The sequence below is a fragment of the Tachypleus tridentatus genome, chromosome 2 (assembly GCF_004210375.1).
Source record: "Tachypleus tridentatus isolate NWPU-2018 chromosome 2, ASM421037v1, whole genome shotgun sequence".
Taxonomy (NCBI): Eukaryota; Metazoa; Arthropoda; class Merostomata; order Xiphosura; family Limulidae; genus Tachypleus; species Tachypleus tridentatus.
In genome coordinates, this window is record NC_134826.1 from 123,948,036 (window position 1) to 123,970,780 (window position 22,745).

General features: G+C 30.2%; 1 protein-coding gene and 1 long non-coding RNA gene across 2 annotated transcripts; both read left to right on the top strand.

Annotated features, from left to right (window-relative positions):
- The first annotated feature begins 1,878 nt into the window (after window positions 1-1,878).
- LOC143245598 (uncharacterized) lies at window positions 1,879-15,595 on the top strand. Its single transcript, XM_076491955.1, has 8 exons — window positions 1,879-1,995; window positions 4,735-4,911; window positions 6,273-6,449; window positions 9,217-9,393; window positions 10,775-10,951; window positions 12,333-12,509; window positions 13,891-14,067; window positions 15,447-15,595. The coding sequence occupies exons 1-8, from the start codon at window positions 1,962-1,964 to the stop codon at window positions 15,593-15,595; spliced, it is 1,245 nt and encodes a 414-aa protein (XP_076348070.1). The 5' UTR covers window positions 1,879-1,961.
- On the top strand, window positions 15,515-21,977 carry LOC143245009 (uncharacterized). The gene is made up of 4 exons (XR_013025425.1): window positions 15,515-15,622; window positions 17,004-17,180; window positions 18,558-18,734; window positions 20,593-21,977. It is a non-coding gene; the product is annotated as an uncharacterized LOC143245009 (long non-coding RNA).
- Window positions 21,978-22,745: the final 768 nt, after the last annotated feature.

The following is a 22,745-nucleotide window of genomic DNA, read 5'->3' on the forward strand; positions in this document are numbered from 1 at the left end:
CAGCACCTTGTTATTAGAAGCCTGTTACTGCTTATAATTATCGGATCATAGTAACATTTTTGTTGGAAGTCTAATGGCCCTAACAACTACTTTTTAACCTTGTTTAGTGAATGAACATTAATCTTCATTACCCTAAACGTTCGAGTACAACCCCGATAGCTAATTATGCCACTGATATACATAAAATATCTTTAAGATAAATGAAACAGATTTTTTTTTGGCAAACCATTAAAGGTGTTACTATTTGAAGGCTGGAAACGAACACTTTGAAAGGTAAAAAAAAAGACCAGGTAATTTCGAATAATAATAACAAAAAGAAAGTCAGGGTAGAACTATGGATAACACCCTCATCAGGGGTGGTTTAGCTTTCCCAGAATGAGTGCAGTCCACACATTCTAATGGCGTGTTGGTAGACGTAGGCTGTTCGTATCAAACCATGGTAATATTTTCCAGCTGTTTGTTTTACCTATTCAAGACGCGGTAGCTCGGTTGGCTAAAATATCCGAGAACAGGGGAATATTTAAGCAGGGAGTAAAAATTTATGAGTTTAAAAGGATTGATCTGTTCCATTTTTCTCATTTCCATGTGTAGTTGTGTAATTTGTTGAACGTCCTGAATGAGGTAAATGTTATTTGTTTTGTATCATACACCGCTAGCTATAATCCCAAAAACAGCAACAAACTCAGAGCTAGATTTTCATTTAGAAGAAAATCATACATTTCATATTCTAGCATATTGCAGTATAGTCATATTAGAGTTTTCCTCGAAATTTTGCTACGTTATAATAGTTCTGATATTCAAATTTACTTTTCTGTTATTTAATGTCTAACCCATATGAAAATGCACGTATTATATCCAGCCTTTAGTTCTATGTAAAGCTCACTTTTGACCGTTTTAAACCACTAACTTGGGATCACAACATTCTTAGATGCCCATTTAATTTACATTATCATTTAGTCCTCAGGTGTGCCAGTAGTAAGTTTACGATTTTATAACGCTAAAATAGAGTACAAGGTTCAATTTTCCGTAGTAGACAGAGTGCATATAGTCCATTGTGTAGCTTTGCACTAAGAAACAGCACTCTATCTATCTCGGAGAATCAGACCCCAAATTTTAGAGTTGTAAGTTTGTAATCTTACAGCTGTTCCACGGGAGGATCATTTCCTTATTTCACTGATATCATAGATTTTTTTTCTCACAACGACCATTGATTCGGCTTTCAATAGTTTAATACCAAAATAATACAGATCTGTTTCGCAACAAGTTTTATTAATGGGTTATTATTTGTAATAAAATCCAAAACTATCTGTCAAAACATGGATACAGTAACATTTTACTTCAAGAATTAAAAAAAAAAAAATTCTAATGAAGAGTGAAAGATATTTTTATATAATACAGCGTATATCATAATTTGTAATACAATAAATAACTCCTAAATGTGTATAAAATTTATCCAAAATAAGATATTTTAGTTATGAAATATTATCAGTTTGCGATTCGCTTCAAATTTTACATAATTGAAAAAAGTCTGCGTGAAGAAACAATAGACACGCTGTTTGTTCTAAAATGGTTTATTAAAACAAAAATGTTAGTAAGATAACTCATATTAGCGCATAAATATCAAACTATTGAAAGCAAATAATCAGGAGAGATAATCAAAGCATTTTTATTTCAAAAATGTAACGCTGAGACGTGACGGTTTAAACTTCAAGTGCTCTCTCACCTGCTCTCGTGGCCTTTGTGCTAATGGTCTTGAGTAAAACACTCTAACTTGCATTTATTGATATCTAAACACCATACGGTTTATAGGAAGATTTGACACATAAGACAATGTTTGTTATCACTCTGAACAGGATTACTTTTCACACAGAACATTTAGAAGTCTGTCACCTGTCAGTGCCATCTATGCTTTATATAATCTTTATATCATGTTGTGATATTTACAAGAAAGCCAAGTAAGCATGGTCTCCTTATTTACCTTTGCAGTTCTACTTGGTAAGAAATATAACTTTTATGTTGTTAGTTTTTAACGCAGTGTACTTTGGATAATAAGAAATATTATATTTATTTTGTTAGTTCTTGATGTAATGGGCCCGGCACGGCCATGTGATTAAGGCGCTCGAATCGTAATCTGAGGGTCGCGGATTCGAATCCCTGTCACACCACACATGCTCGCCCTTTCAGCCATCGAAGCTTTATAATGTGACAATCAATCCCACGATTCGTTGGTAAAAGAGTAGCCCAAGTGTTAGCAGTGGATGGTGATGACTAGCGACCTTCGATCTAGTCTTACATTGCTAAATTAGGGACAGTTAGCGCAGATAACTCTCGAGTAGCTTTGCGCGAGATTCAAACCAAACATTATCTTTTCTTTTATATTTAATTATTTCCAAAGATTTACGAATTTTGTTGGTTACAATACCTTTCGGGTGGGTCAATATTATTTTTTGTTTCACAATATCGTGTGTTGTGTTTCAAGTACATGTTACTGAAAATGAAAAATACACATAAAGCTTCATTACTGTTTAGTCAGAGTAGAACTAATCACGAAGCAAGTACCCAATTTCTATTTCTATTTCACTGTTAGGGGCCTGGCATGGTCAAGCGCGTAAGGAGTCAGACTCGTAATTCGCGGGTTAGCGACCGCGTCGCGCCAAACATGCTCGCCATTACAGCCGTGGAGGCGTTATAATGTGACGGTCAATCCCATTATTCGTTGGTAAAACAGTAGTCCAAGAGTTGGCGGTGGGTGGTGATGACTAGCGGCCTTCCCTCTAGTCTAACACTACTAAATTAGGGACGGATCGGTGCAGTGGGCTAACAACCTACTCACTTAAATACCTGTTGAAGAATCCGCAAGCAATTGCGGCCCTATGTTCCTTGATGGAATTTAATGGTGATAAATAATTACAGTGTTATCTTCATTTATAGAAAAGATAATAAGTTTGTTTTTAAATTAATTTTAGAACGTTAACTATAGATAGTAGCACATAGCTCCATAGGAATGACCGCATTCCAATATCTTTGGTTTGTTTCGAAGAATTGTAACATCCTGTGTACGAAATATTTTATATTATGGATATTTTTAGCATAATTCTTTTACAAACACCTTTAATTCAAGAAGTCCATGATTTGCACAAAGAATGTAAATTATTTTTAAAAGATCTGTAAAATACACTATTTTACAATAAATTGTCAAATACATTTTTATCTATATTTTTTTGGTATGAGGAATCCTCTTGCAAAAAGAAAATTGACAATTAGAAGTTAAATAGAATAAAACAAATTTTATTATAAATAAAACGCAAAATGACCATTTGGGATTTTGAGGTAATATCCACAAGTCCTATTATAAGAAAATTTATTGGATTATTTATCATTACTTAATACCTAAATTTTAAAATAAATGTTTCTCCATAATTTTCAAACTTTTATGTTTTGTTCGTTTTTGGAATTTCGCACAAAGCTACTCGAGGTCTATCTGTGCTAGCCGTCCCTAATTTAGCAGTGTAAGACTAGAGAGAAAACAGCTAGTCATCACCACCCACCACCAACTCTTGGGCTACTCTTTTACCAACGAATAGTGGGATTGACCGTCACATTATACACCACCACGGCTGGGAGAATGAGCATCTTTAGCGCGACGCGGGCGCGAACCCGCGACCCTCGGTTTACGAGTCGCACGCCTTACACGCTTGGCTATGCCAGGCCCAAACTTTTATGCAAATAAATTTTAGAACGTTAACTTTTGATAGTAGCGCATACATCCATAGAAATTACTGCATTTCAATATATTTGGTTTCATTCGAAGAATTTTAATATCATGTGTATGAGATATTTTATATTATCGATATTATTAGCATAATCCTTTTATAAAAACCTTTAATTCAAGAGGTCCACGGAAATTTCTTTGAACAATAAGCAAGTAGTCCTAACTTGCGTACACTTCTGATTTCTTGGTAATAAAAACCGATTTTAAAGTGCAACAGAAATAAGGAGATATAGACAGTTGATAAGGATATCATTTTATAAAAAAGCGTGATACTAATTAGGTGGATTTAAACTGAGAGAGATGTAAATTATTGTCCATATCTCTCGTGAAATCTATAAGATCTTGTGTTAGTACGGGTTTTCGTTTGAAGTTGATCACAAAGGTACGGTCTGTCCTCAACTTAGCACGGGTAACAGGAAATCGATATAAAAGTTATAACATCGAAGACATTCGGCAGTTTCACTGGATATATTGGTAGTGTTTTAAATTCACTTCCTGTATATTCTTAAAATAAACTCTTCTGTTCTGAACTTTTATTATTCTATTTCTTAACGTTGCAACTTTGTTATAAGAATGAAAATAAGTTAATGTACTTTAAAATATGCTATTATTTTTAATTATCTATAACATGACAATTTAGTTCAAATACATAAATTTCGTAAGATGAGTATATCAGTAATACATTTCGTTTCAAAATATAGCTTTTATAGTTTTAAAAACTTATGTGAACGACAGCGCCTATTTGCTATCGTACTTGGTGAAAGTCAAGAAAATGTTTTGGATAACGGAAATGTCATTTTAATGAGATTTAATAATTTGACAACAGATTGTTGCTTGTCGACATAAAATAATTAGATATTAACTATTTTTAAAGGCTATGTTCACATAAAATATTTAAATTGGCCTCAAGATACTAACTGCTGTTAGAAAAATCCATTACGTTATGGTGTTTTTTTTTTCAGAATTCCATTGTCCCTCTTCGGACGGTTATTTTCCTCACGAGAGAGACTGTACAAAATATTACATCTGCAAAAACAACATTCCTTACCCTAGAACATGTGTTGAAGGTTTATTCTATAATGACTACTTTGGAACATGTGAAAAGGAAGTAGACTGTGGGAACAGAAGTAGACAAGAAGGTAATATTTCTTATTTGAAACTTTTAAAATTAAAACCTCACTCCGTAGAATCATGATTTGCACAAAGAATGTAAATTATTTTACACGATCTGTAAAATACATTATTTTACAATAATTTGTCAAATACATTTTTATCTAAATTTATTGGCCTTTGATAAATGTCTTAATATCTTGCAAAAAGGAAATTGACAATTAGAAGTTAAATAGAGCAAAACAAAATTTGTTTTAAATAAAACGCAAAATAACCCTTTCGACTTTCAAGGTAGTATCCACAAATCCTATTAAAAGAAAATTTATTGGATTATTTATCATTACTTAATACCTAAATTTTAAAATAAATGTTTCTCCATAATTTTCAAACTTTTATTAAAATATATTTTAGAACGTTATCTATTGATAGTAGCGCATAGCTTCATACGAATGACCGCATTCCAAAATCTTTGGTTTGTTTCGAAGAATTTTAATATCCTGTGTGTGAGATATTTTATATTATCGATATTATTAGCATAATCCTTTTACAAAAACCTTTAATTCAAGAGGTCCACGGAAATTTCTTAGAACAGTAAGAAAGTAGTTCTAACTTGTGTACTCTTCTGATTTCTTGGTCATTAAAAACTGATTGTAAGTGAAACAGAAATAACGAGATATAGACAGTTGATAAGGATATCATTTTATAAAAAAGCGTGATACTAATTAGGTGGATTCAACCTGAGAGAGATGTAAATTAGTGTCCATATCTCTCATTAAATCAATTAGATCTTGTGTTAGTACGGGTTTTCGTTTGAAGTTGATCACAAAGTTACAGTCTGTCCTCAACTTAGCACGGGTAACAGGAAACCGATATAAAAAGTTATAACTTCGAAGACATTCGGCAGTTTCACTGGATATATTGGTATTTTTTTTAAATTCACTTCCTGTATATTCTTAAAAGAAACTTTTCCGTTCTGAACTTTTATTATTCTATTTCTTAACGTTGCAACTTTGTTATAAGGATAAAATTAGTCATTGTATTTTAAAATATGCTCTTATTTTTAATTATCTATAACATGACAATTTAGTTCAAATACATAAATTTCGTAAGATGAGTATATCCCTAATACATTTCATTTCAAAATATAGCTTTTATAGTTTTAAAAACCTATGTGAACGACAGCGCCTATTTGATATCGTACTTGGTGAAAGTCAAGAAAATGTCATTTTAATGAGATTTAATAACTTGACAACAGATTATTGCTTGTCGACATAAAATAATTAGATATTAACTATTTTTAAGGGCTATGTTCACATAAAATATTTAAATTGGCCTCAAGATACTAACTGCTGTTAGAAAAATCCATTACGTTATGGTGTTTTTTTTTCAGAATTCCATTGTCCCTCTTCGGACGGTTATTTTCCTCACGAGAGAGACTGTACAAAATATTACATCTGCAAAAACAACATTCCTTACCCAAGAACATGTGTTGAAGGTTTATTCTATAATGACTACTTTGGAACATGTGAAAAGGAAGTAGACTGTGGGAACAGAAGTAGACAAGAAGGTAATATTTCTTATTTGAAACTTTTAAAATTAAAACCTCACTCAGTAGAATCATGATTTGCACAAAGAATGTAAATTGTTTTACACGATCTGTAAAATACATTATTTTACAATAATTTGTCAAATACATATTTATCTATATTTATTGGCCTTTGCTAAATGTCCTAATATCTTGCAAAAAGAAAATTGACAATTAGAAGTTAAATACGAGAGCTGTTAAAAAAATACGCATACTGATGTCATAAAACAAAATGTACTTTATTTAGAAGTTACAGGTCTTGGACCCCTTCAAAGTACTCTCCTCCCCAACGCACACACTTATCCCAACGGTGTTTCCACTTGTTAAAACAGTCCTGGTACGCTTCTATTGTAATGTCCTCCACCTCCTTCGTCGTATTTGACTTAATATCGGGAATCGTCTCAAATCTTCTTCCTTTCAAGGGTCTTTTGAGTTTGGGGAACAAGAAAAAATCGCAAGGAGCAAGGTCAGGTGAGTAGGGATGTGGGAAAGAACAGTGATCGAGTGTTTGGCCAAAAACGCACGAGTTCTGAGGCACAAATTTCGAAGCAACGCGGTGCATCTTCAAATTTTCGGTCAAAATCTCGTAACAAGATCCAACTGATATCCCACACACTTCAGCAAGCTCCCTGACAGTCAGACGTTGATTTGCCCGCACCAGGGTGTTGATTTTGTCGACGTGTGGGTCGTCAGTTGACGTGGAAGAACGTCCAGGACGCTGATCATCTTCAATGGACTGTCGACCATCCTTAAAACGTTCATGCCACTTGAAACATGCCGTACGCTTCATAGCAACATCACCGTAAGCCGTGTTAAGCATAGCAAAAGTTTCAGTCGCAGATTTTCCAAGTTTAACACAAAATTTCACAGCAAGTCGTTGCTCCATCAGGTCATTCATTCTGAAATCCGCCAAACGAAAAAGTCGCACTTCACTTGAAACCGCGTAGCTAATACACAAAGAAAGATATCTGCAATCGGGAAATGGCGTCGTAATCAGCTGATATGTGCGAACCTAGCAACACCAAGCGGATTCCCCTGGAACCAACTGGAGCCGCGCATTTCAAACAGTCCGCGTATTTTTTGAACAGATCTCGTAGAACAAAAAATTTGTTTTAAATAAAACGTAAAATAACCCTTTCGACTTTCAAGGTAGTACCCACAAATCCTATCATAAGAAAATTTATTGGATTATTTATCATTACTTAGTACCTAAATTTTAAAATAAATGTTTCTCCATAATTTTCAAACTTTTATTAAAATATATTTTAGAACGTTATCTATTGATAGTACCGTATAGGTCCATAGGAATGACCGCATTCCAAAATCTTTGGGTTGATTCGAAGAATTGTAATATCCTGTGTACGAGATATTATATATTAGGGATATTTTTAGCATAATTCTTTTAAAAACACCTTTAATTCAAGAGGTCCATGATTTGCACAAAGAATGTAAATTATTTTTACAAGATCTGTAAAATACACTATTTTACACCAACTTGTCAAATACATTTTTATCTATAATTTTTTGGTATCAGGAATCCTCTTCAAAAAAGAAAATTGACAATTAGAAGTTAGACAGAACAAAAAAAATTGTTTTAAATAAAACGCAAAATGACCCTTTGGGATTTAGAGGTAATATCCACAAGTCCTAGTATAAGAAAATTTTTTGTATTATTTATCACTACTTAATACCTAAATTTTAAAATAAATGTTTCTCCATAATTTTCAAAATTTTATGAAAATAAATTTTAGAAGGTTAACTTTTGATAGTAGCGCATACATCCATAGAAATTACTGCATTCCAATATCTTTGTTTTCATTCGAAGAATTTTAATATCCTGTTTATGAGATATTTTATATTATCGATATTATTAGCATAATCCTTTTATAAAAAACCTATAATTCAAGAGGTCCACGGAAATTTCTTTGAACAACAAGCAAGTAGTCCTAACTTGCGTACACTTGTGATTTCTTGGACATTAAGAACTGATTGTAAGTGCAACAGAAATAAGGAGATATAGACAGTTGATAAGGATATCATTTTATAAAAAAGCGTGATACTAATTAGGTGGATTCAAACTGAGAGAGATGTAAATTATTGTCCATATCTCTCGTGAAATCTATTAGATCTTGTGTTAGTAAGGGTTTTTGCTTGGAGTTGATCACAAAGTTACGGTCTGTACTCAACTTAGCACGGTAACAGGAAACCGATATAAAAAGTTATAACTTCGAAGACATTCGGCAGTTTTACTGGATATATTTGTATTTTTTTAAATTCACTTCCTGTATATTCTTAAAAGAAACTCTTCCGTTCTGAACTTTTATTATTCTATTTCTTAACGTTGCAACTTTGTTATAAGAGTAAAAATAAGTTAATGTACTTTAAAATATGCTCTTATTTTTAATTATCTATAACATAACAATTTTGTTCAAATACATAAATTTCGTAAGATGAGTATATCAGTAATACATTTCGTTTCAAAACATAGCTTTTATAATTTTAAAAAACCTATGTGAACGACAGCGCCTATTTGCTATCGTATTTGGTGAAAGTCAAGAAAATGTTTTGGATAACGGAAATGTCATTTTAATGAGATTTAATAATTTGACAACAGATTGTTGCTTCTCGACATAAAAGAATTAGATATTAACTATTTTTAAGGGCTATGTTCACATAAAATATTTAAAATGGCCTCAAGATACTAACTGCTGTTCAAAAAATCAATTACGTTATGGTGTTTTTTTTTCAGAATTCCATTGTCCCTCTTCGGACGGTTATTTTCCTCACGAGAGAGACTGTACAAAATATTACATCTGCAAAAACAACATTCCTTACCCAAGAACATGTGTTGAAGGTTTATTCTATAATGACTACTTTGGAACATGTGAAAAGGAAGTGGACTGTGGGAACAGAAGTAGACAAGAAGGTAATATTTCTTATTTGAAACTTTTAAAATTAAAACCTCACTCCGTAGAATCGTGATTTGCACAAAGAATGTAAATTATTTTACACGACTGTAACATACATTATTTTACAATAATTTGTCAAATACATTTTTATCTAAATTTATTGGCCTTTGATAAATGTCCTAATATCTTGCAAAAAGGAAATTGACAATTAGAAGTTAAATAGATCAAAACAAAATTTGTTTTAAATAAAACGCAAAATAACCCTTTCGACTTTCAAGGTAGTATCCACAAATCCTATTAAATGAAAATTTATTGGATTATTTATCATTACTTAATACCTAAATTTTAAAATAAATGTTTCTCCATAATTTTCAAACTTTTATTAAAATATATTTTAGAACGTTATCTATTGATAGTAGCGCATAGCTCCATACGAATGACCGCATTCCAAAATCTTTGGTTTGTTTCGAAGAATTTTAATATCCTGTGTGTGAGATATTTTATATTATCGATATTATTAGCATAATCCTTTTACAAAAACCTTTAATTCAAGAGGTCCACGGAAATTTCTTAGGACAGTAAGAAAGTAGTTCTAACTTGTGTACTCTTCTGATTTCTTGGTCATTAAAAACTGATTGTAAGTGAAACAGAAATAACGAGATATAGACAGTTGATAAGGATATCATTTTATAAAAAAGCGTGATACTAATTAGGTGGATTCAAACTGAGAGAGATGTAAATTATTGTCCATATCTCTCGTGAAATCTATTAGATCTTGTGTTAGTAAGGGTTTTTGCTTGGAGTTGATCACAAAGTTACGGTCTGTACTCAACTTAGCACGGTAACAGGAAACCGATATAAAAAGTTATAACTTCGAAGACATTCGGCAGTTTTACTGGATATATTTGTATTTTTTTAAATTCACTTCCTGTATATTCTTAAAAGAAACTCTTCCGTTCTGAACTTTTATTATTCTATTTCTTAACGTTGCAACTTTGTTATAAGAGTGAAAATAAGTTAATGTACTTTAAAATATGCTCTTATTTTTAATTATCTATAACATAACAATTTAGTTCAAATACATAAATTTCGTAAGATGAGTATATCAGTAATACATTTCGTTTCAAAACATAGCTTTTATAATTTTAAAAACCTATGTGAACGACAGCGCCTATTTGCTATCGTATTTGGTGAAAGTCAAGAAAATGTTTTGGATAACGGAAATGCCATTTTAATGAGATTTAATAATTTGACAACAGATAGTTGCTTGTCGACATGAAATAATTAGATATTAACTATTTTTAAGGGCTATGTTCACACAAAATATTTAAAATGGCCTCAAGATACTAATTGCTGTTAGAAAAATCCATTACGTTATGGTGTTTTTTTTTTTTTCAGAATTCCATTGTCCCTCTTCGGACGGTTATTTTCCTCACGAGAGAGACTGTACAAAATATTACATCTGCAAAAACAACATTCCTTACCCAAGAACATGTGTTGAAGGTTTATTCTATAATGACTACTTTGGAACATGTGAAAAGGAAGTAGAGTGTGGGAACAGAAGTAGACAAGAAGGTAATATTTCTTATTTGAAATTTTTAAAATTAAAACCTCACTCAGTAGAATCATGATTTGCACAAAGAATGTAAATTATTTTACACGATCTGTACAATACATTATTTTACAATAATTTGTCAAATACATATTTATCTATATTTATTGGCCTTTGCTAAATGTCCTAATATCTTGCAAAAAAGAAATTGACAATTAGAAGTTAAATGGAACAAAAAATTTGTTTTAAATAAAACGCAAAATAACCCTTTCGACTTTCAAGGTAGTATCCACAAATCCCATTATAAGAAAATTTATTGGATTATTTATCATTACTTAGTACCTAAATTTTAAAATAAATGTTTCTCCATAATTTTCAAACTTTTATTAAAATAAATTTTAGAACGTTAGCTATTGATAGTAGCGCATAGCTCCATACGAATGACCGCATTCCAAAATCTTTGGTTTGTTTCGAAGAATTTTAATATCCTGTGTGTGAGATATTTTATATTATCGATATTATTAGCATAATCCTTTTACAAAAAACCTTTAATTCAAGAGGTCCACGGAAATTTCTTAGGACAGTAAGAAAGTAGTTCTAACTTGTGTACTCTTCTGATTTCTTGGTCATTAAAAACTGATTGTAAGTGAAACAGAAATAACGAGATATAGACAGTTGATAAGGATATCATTTTATAAAAAAGCGTGATACTAATTAGGTGGATTCAAACTGAGAGAGATGTAAATTATTGTCCATATCTCTCGTGAAATCTATTAGGTTTTGTGTTAGTACGGGTTTTCGTTTGAAGTTGATCACAAAGTTACGGTCAGGCCTCAACTTAGCAGGGTAACAGGAAACCGATATAAAAAGTTATAACTTCGAAAACATCTGGCAGTTTCACTGGATATCTTGGTAGTGTTTTCAATTCACTTCCAGTATATTGGTAAAAGAAACTCCTCTGTTCTGAACTTTTATTATTCTATTTCTTAACGTTGCAGCTTTGTTATAAGGATAAAAGTAAGTTAATGTATTTTAAAATATGCTCTTATTTTTAATTATCTATAACATGACAGTTTAGTTCAAATACATAAACTTGGTAAGATGAGTATCACACTAATACATTTCATTTCAAAATATAGCTTTTATAGTTTTAAAAAACCTATGTGAACGACAGCGCCTATTTGCTATCGTATTTGGTGAAAGTCAAGAAAATGTTTTGGATAACGGAAATGTCATTTTAATGAGATTTAATAATTTGACAACAGATTGTTGCTTCTCGACATAAAACAATTAGATATTAACTATTTTGAAGGGCTATGTTCACATAAAATATTTAAAATGGCCTCAAGATACTAACTGCTGTTAGAAAAATCAATTACGTTATGTGTGTTTTTTTTTTTTCAGAATTCCATTGTCCCTCTTCGGACGGTTATTTTCCTCACGAGAGAGACTGTACAAAATATTACATCTGCAAAAACAACATTCCTTACCCAAGAACATGTGTTGAAGGTTTATTCTATAATGACTACTTTGGAACATGTGAAAAGGAAGTAGAGTGTGGGAACAGAAGTAGACAAGAAGGTAATATTTCTTATTTGAAATTTTTAAAATTAAAACCTCACTCAGTAGAATCATGATTTGCACAAAGAATGTAAATTATTTTACACGATCTGTACAATACATTATTTTACAATAATTTGTCAAATACATATTTATCTATATTTATTGGCCTTTGCTAAATGTCCTAATATCTTGCAAAAAAGAAATTGACAATTAGAAGTTAAATGGAACAAAAAATTTGTTTTAAATAAAACGCAAAATCACCCTTTTGACTTTCAAGGTAGTATCCACAAATCCCATTATAAGAAAATTTATTGGATTATTTATCATTACTTAGTACCTAAATTTTAAAATAAATGTTTCTCCATAATTTTCAAACTTTTATTAAAATAAATTTTAGAACGTTAGCTATTGATAGTAGCGCATATTTCCATAGGAATGACTGCATTCCAATATCTTTGGTTTCATTCGAAGAATTTTAATATCCTGTTTATGAGATATTTTATATTATCGATATTATTAGCATAATCCTTTTATAAAAACCTATAATTCAAGAGGTCCACGGAAATTTCTTTGAACAACAAGCAAGTAGTCCTAACTTGCGTACACTTCTGATTTCTTGGACATTAAAAACTGATTGTAAGTGCAACAGAAATAAGGAGATATAGACAGTTGATAAGGATATCATTTTATAAATAAGCGTGATACTAATTAGGTGGATTCAAACTGAGAGAGATGTAAATTATTGTCCATATCTCTCGTGAAATCTTTTAGGTTTTGTGTTAGTACGGGTTTTCGTTTGAAGTTGATCACAAAGTTACGGTCAGGCCTCAACTTAGCAGGGTAACAGGAAACCGATATAAAAAAGTTATAACTTCGAAAACATCTGGCAGTTTCACTGGATATCTTGGTAGTGTTTTCAATTCACTTCCAGTATATTGGTAAAAGAAACTCCTCTGTTCTGAACTTTTATTATTCTATTTCTTAACGTTGCAGCTTTGTTATAAGGATAAAAGTAAGTTAATGTATTTTAAAATATGCTCTTATTTTTAATTATCTATAACATGACAGTTTAGTTCAAATACATAAACTTGGTAAGATGAGTATCACACTAATACATTTCATTTCAAAATATAGCTTTTATAGTTTTAAAAACCTATGTGAACGACAGCGCCTATTTGCTATCGTATTTGGTGAAAGTCAAGAAAATGTTTTGGATAACGGAAATGTCATTTTAATGAGATTTAATAATTTGACAACAGATTGTTGCTTCTCGACATAAAAGAATTAGATATTAACTATTTTTAAGGGCTATGTTCACATAAAATATTTAAAATGGCCTCAAGATACTAACTGCTGTTAGAAAAATCAATTACGTTATGGTGTGTTTTTTTTTTTTCAGAATTCCATTGTCCCTCTTCGGACGGTTATTTTCCTCACGAGAGAGACTGTACAAAATATTACATCTGCAAAAACAACATTCCTTACCCAAGAACATGTGTTGAAGGTTTATTCTATAATGACTACTTTGGAACATGTGAAAAGGAAGTAGAGTGTGGGAACAGAAGTAGACAAGAAGGTAATATTTCTTATTTGAAATTTTTAAAATTAAAACCTCACTCAGTAGAATCATTATTTGCACAAAGAATGTAAATTATTTTACACGATCTGTACAATATATTATTTTACAATAATTTGTCAAATACATATTTATCTATATTTATTGGCCTTTGCTAAATGTCCTAATATCTTGCAAAAAAGAAATTGACAATTAGAAGTTAAATGGAACAAAAAATTTGTTTTAAATAAAACGCAAAATCACCCTTTTGACTTTCAAGGTAGTATCCACAAATCCCATTATAAGAAAATTTATTGGATTATTTATCATTACTTAGTACCTAAATTTTAAAATAAATGTTTCTCCATAATTTTCAAACTTTTATTAAAATAAATTTTAGAACGTTAGCTATTGATAGTAGCGCATATTTCCATAGGAATGACTGCATTCCAATATCTTTGGTTTCATTCGAAGAATTTTAATATCCTGTTTATGAGATATTTTATATTATCGATATTATTAGCATAATCCTTTTATAAAACCTATAATTCAAGAGGTCCACGGAAATTTCTTTGAACAACAAGAAAGTAGTTCTAACTTGTGTACACTTCTGATTTCTTGGACATTAAAAACTGATTGTAAGTGAAACAGAAATAAGGAGATATAGACAGTTGATAAGGATATCATTTTATAAAAAAGCGTGATACTAATTAGGTGGATTCAAACTGAGAGAGATGTAAATTATTGTCCATATCTCTCGTGAAATCTATTAGATCTTGTGTTAGTACGGGTTTTCGTTTGAAGTTGATCACAAAGTTACGGTCTGGCCTCAACTTAGCAGGGTAACAGGAAACCGATATAAAAGTTATAACTTCGAAAACATCTGGCAGTTTCACTGGATATCTTGGTAGTGTTTTAAATTCACTTCGTGTATATTCTTAAAAGAAACTCTTCCGTTCTGAACTTTTATTATTCTATTTCTTAACGTTGCAACTTTGTTATAAGGATAAAAGTAAGTTAATGTATTTTAAAATATGCTCTTATTTTTAATTATCTATAACATGACAGTTTAGTTCAAATACATAAACTTGGTAAGATGAGTATCACACTAATACATTTCATTTCAAAATATAGCTTTTATAGTTTTAAAAACCTATGTGAACGACAGCGCCTATTTGCTATCGTATTTGGTGAAAGTCAAGAAAATGTTTTGGATAACGGAAATGTCATTTTAATGAGATTTAATAATTTGACAACAGATTGTTGCTTCTCGACATAAAAGAATTAGATATTAACTATTTTTAAGGGCTATGTTCACATAAAATATTTAAAATGGCCTCAAGATACTAACTGCTGTTAGAAAAATCAATTACGTTATTGTGTTGTTTTTTTTTTTTCAGAATTCCATTGTCCCTCTTCGGACGGTTATTTTCCTCACGAGAGAGACTGTACAAAATATTACATCTGCAAAACAACATTCCTTACCCAAGAACATGTGTTGAAGGTTTATTCTATAATGACTACTTTGGAACATGTGAAAAGGAAGTAGAGTGTGGGAACAGAAGTAGACAAGAAGGTAATATTTCTTATTTGAAATTTTTAAAATTAAAACCTCACTCAGTAGAATCATGATTTGCACAAAGAATGTAAATTATTTTACACGATCTGTACAATACATTATTTTACAATAATTTGTCAAATACATATTTATCTATATTTATTGGCCTTTGCTAAATGTCCTAATATCTTGCAAAAAAGAAATTGACAATTAGAAGTTAAATGGAACATTATAAAAAATTTGTTTTAAATAAAACGCAAAATAAACCCTTTTGACTTTCAAGGTAGTATCCACAAATCCCATTATAAGAAAATTTATTGGATTATTTATCATTACTTAGTACCTAAATTTTAAAATAAATGTTTCTCCATAATTTTCAAACTTTTATTAAAATAAATTTTAGAACGTTAGCTATTGATAGTAGCGCATATTTCCATAGGAATGACTGCATTCCAATATCTTTGGTTTCATTCGAAGAATTTTAATATCCTGTTTATGAGATATTTTATATTATCGATATTATTAGCATAATCCTTTTATAAAACCTATAATTCAAGAGGTCCACGGAAATTTCTTTGAACAACAAGCAAGTAGTTCTAACTTGTGTACACTTCTGATTTCTTGGTCATTAAAAACTTATTGTAAGTGCAACAGAAATAACGAGATATAGACACTTGATAAGGATATCATTTTATAAAAAAGCGTGATACTAATTAGGTGTATTCAAACTGAGAGAGATGTAAATTATTGTCCATTTCTCTGATGAAATCTATTAGATCTTGTGTTCGTACGGGTTTTCGTTTCAAGTTGATCACAAAGTTAGGGTCAGTCCTCAACTTAGCACGGTAACAGGAAACCGATATAAAAAGTTGTAACTTCGAAGACATCAGGCAGTTTCACTGGATATCTTGGTAGTGTTTTAAATTCACTTTCAGTATATTCTTAAAAGAAACTCCTCTGTTCTGAACTTTAATTATTCTATTTCTTAACGTTGCAGCATTGTTATAAGGATAAAAGTAAGTCAAAGTATTTTAAAATATGCTATTATTTTTAATTATCTATAACATGACAATTTAGTTCAAATACATAAATTTCGTAAGATGAGTATATCAGTAATATATTTCATTTCAAAATATAGCTTTTATAGTTTTAAAAACCTATGTGAACGACAGCGCCTATATGCTATCGTATTTGGTGAAAGTCAAGAAAATGTTTTGGATAACGGAAATGTCATTTTAATGAGATTTAATAATTTGACAACAGATTGTTGCTTCTCGACATAAAAGAATTAGATATTAACTATTTTTAAGGGCTATGTTCACATAAAATATTTAAAATGGCCTCAAGATACTAACTGCTGTTAGAAAAATCAATTACGTTATGGTGTTTTTTTTTTCAGAATTCCATTGTCCCTCTTCGGACGGTTATTTTCCTCACGAGAGAGACTGTACAAAATATTACATCTGCAAAAACAACATTCCTTACCCAAGAACATGTGTTGAAGGTTTATTCTATAATGACTACTTTGGAACATGTGAAAAGGAAGTGGATTGTGGGAACAGAAGTAGACAAGAAGGTAATATTTCTTATTTGAAACTTTTAAAATTAAAACCTCACTCAGTAGAATCATGATTTGCACAAAGAATGTAAATTATTTTACACGATCTGTACAATACATTATTTTACAATAATTTGTCAAATACATATTTATCTATAGTTATTGGCCTTTGCTAAATGTCCTAATATCTTGCAAAAAAGAAATTGACAATTAGAAGTTAAATGGAACAAAAAAATTTGTTTTAAATAAAACGCAAAATAACCCTTTCGACTTTCAAGGTGGTATCCACAAATCCCATTATAAGAAAATTTATTGGATTATTTATCATTACTTAGTACCTAAATTTTAAAATAAATGTTTCTCCATAATTTTCAAACTTTTATAAAATAAATTTTAGAACGATAACTTTTGATAGTAGCGCATACATCAATAGAAATTACTGCATTCCAATATCTTTGGTTTGTTTCGAAGAATTTTAATATCCTGTGTGTGAGATATTTTATATTATCGATATTATTAGCATAATCCTTTTATAAAAACCTTTAATTCAAGAGGTCCACGGAAATTTCTTTGAACAGTAAGAAAGTAGTTCTAACTTGTGTACACTTCTGATTTCTTGGTCATAAAAACTGATTGTAAAGTGCAACAGAAATAACGAGATATAGACACTTGATAAGGATATCATTTTATAAAAAAAGTGTGATACTAATTAGGTGGATTCAAACTGAGAGAGATGTAAATTATTGTCCATATCTCTCATGAAATCTATTAGATCTTGTGTTAGTACGGGTTTTGGTTTGAATTTGATCACAAATTTACGGTCAGTCGTCAACTTAGCACGGTAACAGGAAACCGATATAAAAAAGTTGTAACTTCGAAGACATATGGCAGTTTCACTGGATATCTTGGTAGTGTTTTAAATTCACTTCCAGTATATTCTTAAAAGAAACTCCTCTGTTCTGAACTTTAATTATTCTATTTCTTAACGTTGCAGCATTGTTATAAGGATAAAAGTAAGTTAAAGTATTTTAAAATATGCTATTATTTTTATTTATCTATAACATGACAATTTAGTTCAAATACATAAATTTCGTAAGATGAGTATATCAGTAATATATTTCATTTCAAAATATAGCTTTTATAGTTTTAAAAACCTATGTGAACGACAGCGCCTATATGCTATCGTATTTGGTGAAAGTCAAGAAAATGTTTTGGATAACGGAAATGTCATTTTAATGAGATTTAATAATTTGACAACAGATTGTTGTTAGTCGACATAAAATAATTAGATATTAAGTATTTTTAAGGGCTATGTTCACATAAAATATTTAAAATGGCCTCAAGATACTAACTGCTGTGAGAAAAATCCATTACGTTTTGGTATTTTTTTTTCAGAATTCCATTGTCCCTCTTCGGACGGTTATTTTCCTCACGAGAGAGACTGTACAAAATATTACATCTGCAAAAACAACATTCCTTACCCAAGAACATGTGTTGAAGGTTTATTCTATAATGACTACTTTGGAACATGTGAAAAGGAAGTAGACTGTGGGAACAGAAGTAGACAAGAAGGTAATATTTCTTATTCGAAACTATTAAAATTAAAACCTCACTCAGTAGAATAATGATTTGCACAAAGAATGTAAATTATTTTACACGATCTGTACAATACATTATTTTACAATAATTTGTCAAATACATATTTATCTATATTTATTGGCCTTTGCTAAATGTCCTAATATCTTGCAAAAAGGAAATTGACAATTAGAAGTTGAATAGAACAAAAAAAATTGTTTTAAATAAAACGCAAAATAAACCTTTCGACTTTCAATGTAGTATCCACAAATCCCATTATAAGAAAATTTATTGGATTATTTATGATTACTTAGTACCTAAATTTTAAAATAAATGTTTCTCCATAATTTTCAAACTTTTATTAAAATATATTTTAGAACGTTATCTATTGATAGTAGCTATAGCTCCATTGGAATGACCGCATTCCAAAATCTTTGGTTTGTTTCGAAGAATTGTAATATCCTGTGTACGAGATATTTTATATTATGGATATTTTTAGCTTAATTCTTTTAAAAACACCTTTAATTTAAGAGGTCCATGATTTGCACAAAGAATGTAAATTATTTTTAAAAATATGTAAAATACACTATTTAACAATAAATTGTCAAATACAATTTTATCTATATTTTTTTGGTATGAGGAATCCTCTTGCAAAAAAAAATTGACAATTAGAAGTTAAATAGAATAAAACAAATTTTATTATAAATAAAACGCAAAATGACTCTTTGCGATTTTGAGGTAATATCCACAAGTCCTATTATAAGAAAATTTATTGTATTATTTATCACTACTTAATACCTAAATTTTAAAATAAATGTTTCTCCATAATTTTCAACCTTTTATGAAAATAAATTTTAGAACGTTATCTATTGATAGTAGCGCATAGCTCCATACGAATGACCGCATTCCAAAATCTTTGGTTTGTTTCGAAGAATTTTAATATCCTGTGTGTGAGATATTTTATATTATCGATATTATTAGCATAATCCTTTTATAAAAACATTTAATTCAAGAGGTCCACGGAAATTTCTTATAACAGTAAGCAAGTAGTTCTAACTTGTGTACTCTTCTGATTTTTTTGTCATTAAAGACTGGTTGTAAGTGAAACAGAAATCACGAGATATAGACAGTTGATAAGGATATCATTTTATAAAAAAGCATGATACTAATTAGGTGGATGCAAACTGAGAGACATATAAATTATTGTCCATATCTCTCATGAAATCTATTAGGTCTTGTGTTAGTACGGGTTTTCGTTTGAAGTTGATCACAAAGTTAGGGTCAGTCCTCAACTTAGCACGGTAAGAGGAAACCGATATAAAAAAGTTGTAACTTCGAAGATATATGGCAGTTTCACTGGATATCTTGGTAGTGTTTTAAATTCACTTCCAGTATATTCTTAAAAGAAACTCCTCTGTTCTGAACTTTAATTATTCTATTTCTTAACGTTGCAGCATTGTTATAAGGATAAAAGTAAGTTAAAGTATTTTAAAATATGCTATTATTTTTATTTATCTATAACATGACAATTTAGTTCAAATACATAAATTTCGTAAGAAGAGTATATCAGTAATATATTTCATTTCAAAATATAGCTTTTATAGTTTTAAAAACCTATGTGAACGACAGCGCCTCTTTGCTATCGTATTTGGTGAAAGTCAAGAAAATATTTTGGATAACGGAAATGTCATTTTAATGAGATTTAATAATTTGACAACAGATTGTTGTTAGTCGACATAAAATAATTAGATATTAAGTATTTTTAAGGGCTATGTTCACATAAAATATTTAAAATGGCCTCAAGATACTAACTGCTGTGAGAAAAATCCATTACGTTATGGTATTTTTTTTTCAGAATTCCATTGTCCCTCTTCGGACGGTTATTTTCCTCACGAGAGAGACTGTACAAAATATTACATCTGCAAAAACAACATTCCTTACCCAAGAACATGTGTTGAAGATTTATTCTATGATGACTTCTTTGGAACATTGGAAGATTGAAATAAAGGTTTTAAACTGCTACATGGGCAAATATTCTATTTTCATTTAATTTTCCTGATACTCGACACTTTTCTGACATTTAATACACAGTTATTTATCTCATTCTTGAGATCAGTAGCAGTTTTTCTTCTGTCGTAATGGCTGCACGACGAATATACTTAACATCAGTGTCATTGAGTTTTGGTATTCTGCTTTTTACTTTCGTATTTTAGAATTTACTTGTCTCAGTCTCGTGATTTTGGGTATATCTGACAGTATTTGTGGAGCATTTCGAGTTTGCAGCAATTGGTCGAAAAGTTCAACCAGCATCGCCTAAAGCTTTTATGTGAACCCTTTACTCTACTGACAATTCTCTACGCTTTTAGGGCCGTAGCGTAACAACAAAGGTTAATATATAGTGTTTAGTACTCTTTTTGTGAAGGTTTATTATTGGAGTGCTATTAAATGTATTTCTTCTGAAACACACCGGTACCATGTTTTAACTCCTTGCTAATTTCTTTTTATATGGTTAAAACACTGCTTGGAATACCATGACAGTTACCCTGACCCCAAATTTGATGGGTACGTTCATTCAAGCAGAACTCTTATGACATGCCCTTGGTACAAGTACATGGAAATTTTAAAGAATTTTAAGTATTCACACCCTGGTTCATTCAGTTGTCAACATGGATCAGTGAGCATTACCATAGAGTTAAAAGTAGTATTCTGTAATGACATTGAAGAAGAATTAACCCAATAAAATTGATATAATTACAAAATATTCCCTTGTCCTAATAATTTTGTACAGTACTGTATATCAAAGGAGAATTCAACTCTAAATAATCACTCCACTTCGTTTCAACTCTCTTTGTTTCGTATATTATTTTTATTAAATTGTATTCTGAATATGCGTAAAATATACTTTTTTCTTACCCAATGTATATCTTGTATACAGATTTTATTACTCAATCTTGAAAAAAAGGTTTAATTGCTATAATTTCCAGTCATTTACCACAAACAACTACAGTATTTTAGTGGTCGAATTTTTATAGTTAATTTGAGCTGGACTTAATTACAATTATTAAGTATGTGTGATTTGTGCATTCATATTCAAGTATGTATATAACGATTATAAATGAGAGACAGTGGCACATATCGTTACAATTGTAGTAAAAATGGATGATCTATTATTTGAGTGATGATATAAATGCTATAAATTTTATACATCTATCAAAGCCATAAATGTGTTTTCATATACAATTTGTGTTTAGCCTTCTTTTGACACAACACATTACAATAACATTGATTCAATGTATGAGCAGTATAGAAACGTATCGATCAATTAATCTTTAATGAAGTATTAAATGAAAGTAAGAAAATATAATAATGTTATAAGAAATAAAAGCAAAATCTATTTTAATTTTTATTGTGCAACAAATATATTTATATATGAAGAAAAAGACAAAATATTTTTTGAATAGTATATGGATATGGTTAACAAAATAATAAGTATCAATGTTTTTAAATACTGAATATTAAATACTTGAATTCCTTCTGGTGTTTATTTAAGGGTAAAAACACTGTTGAATTTCCTTCTGGTACTTATTCAAAGTTAACTTACAACCTTTGAGCAAGTATGTAACTTAATCTTCACAGGTTTTCCATCTTCTATTATATCAAAATAAGATTTTTTTTTTGCTTTATGGTTAAACGCAAAGCTAAGTAGTGGGTTATTCATGGTAAGCTTCATAATTAGCTATTGACAAAGTTGCCGCTACAGAAATCTAATTCTTTTTGTTATGCTTTAAGTTTTAGCCTCAGAGTAGGGGCATACAAAGAGCATCATTTTAGATTTAAATGCTAAACACAGAACATGTTTATTTATTTCATTACAGTACTTTAATAATCAGTTGTTTAACTCAAAGGATTAAAACTATGACTACTGTTTAGCACAGAAGATTACAAATACATCTATTTAATACTAAGGACTATACCCATGATTATTCTGTCATAAAAATTTCTAAAATG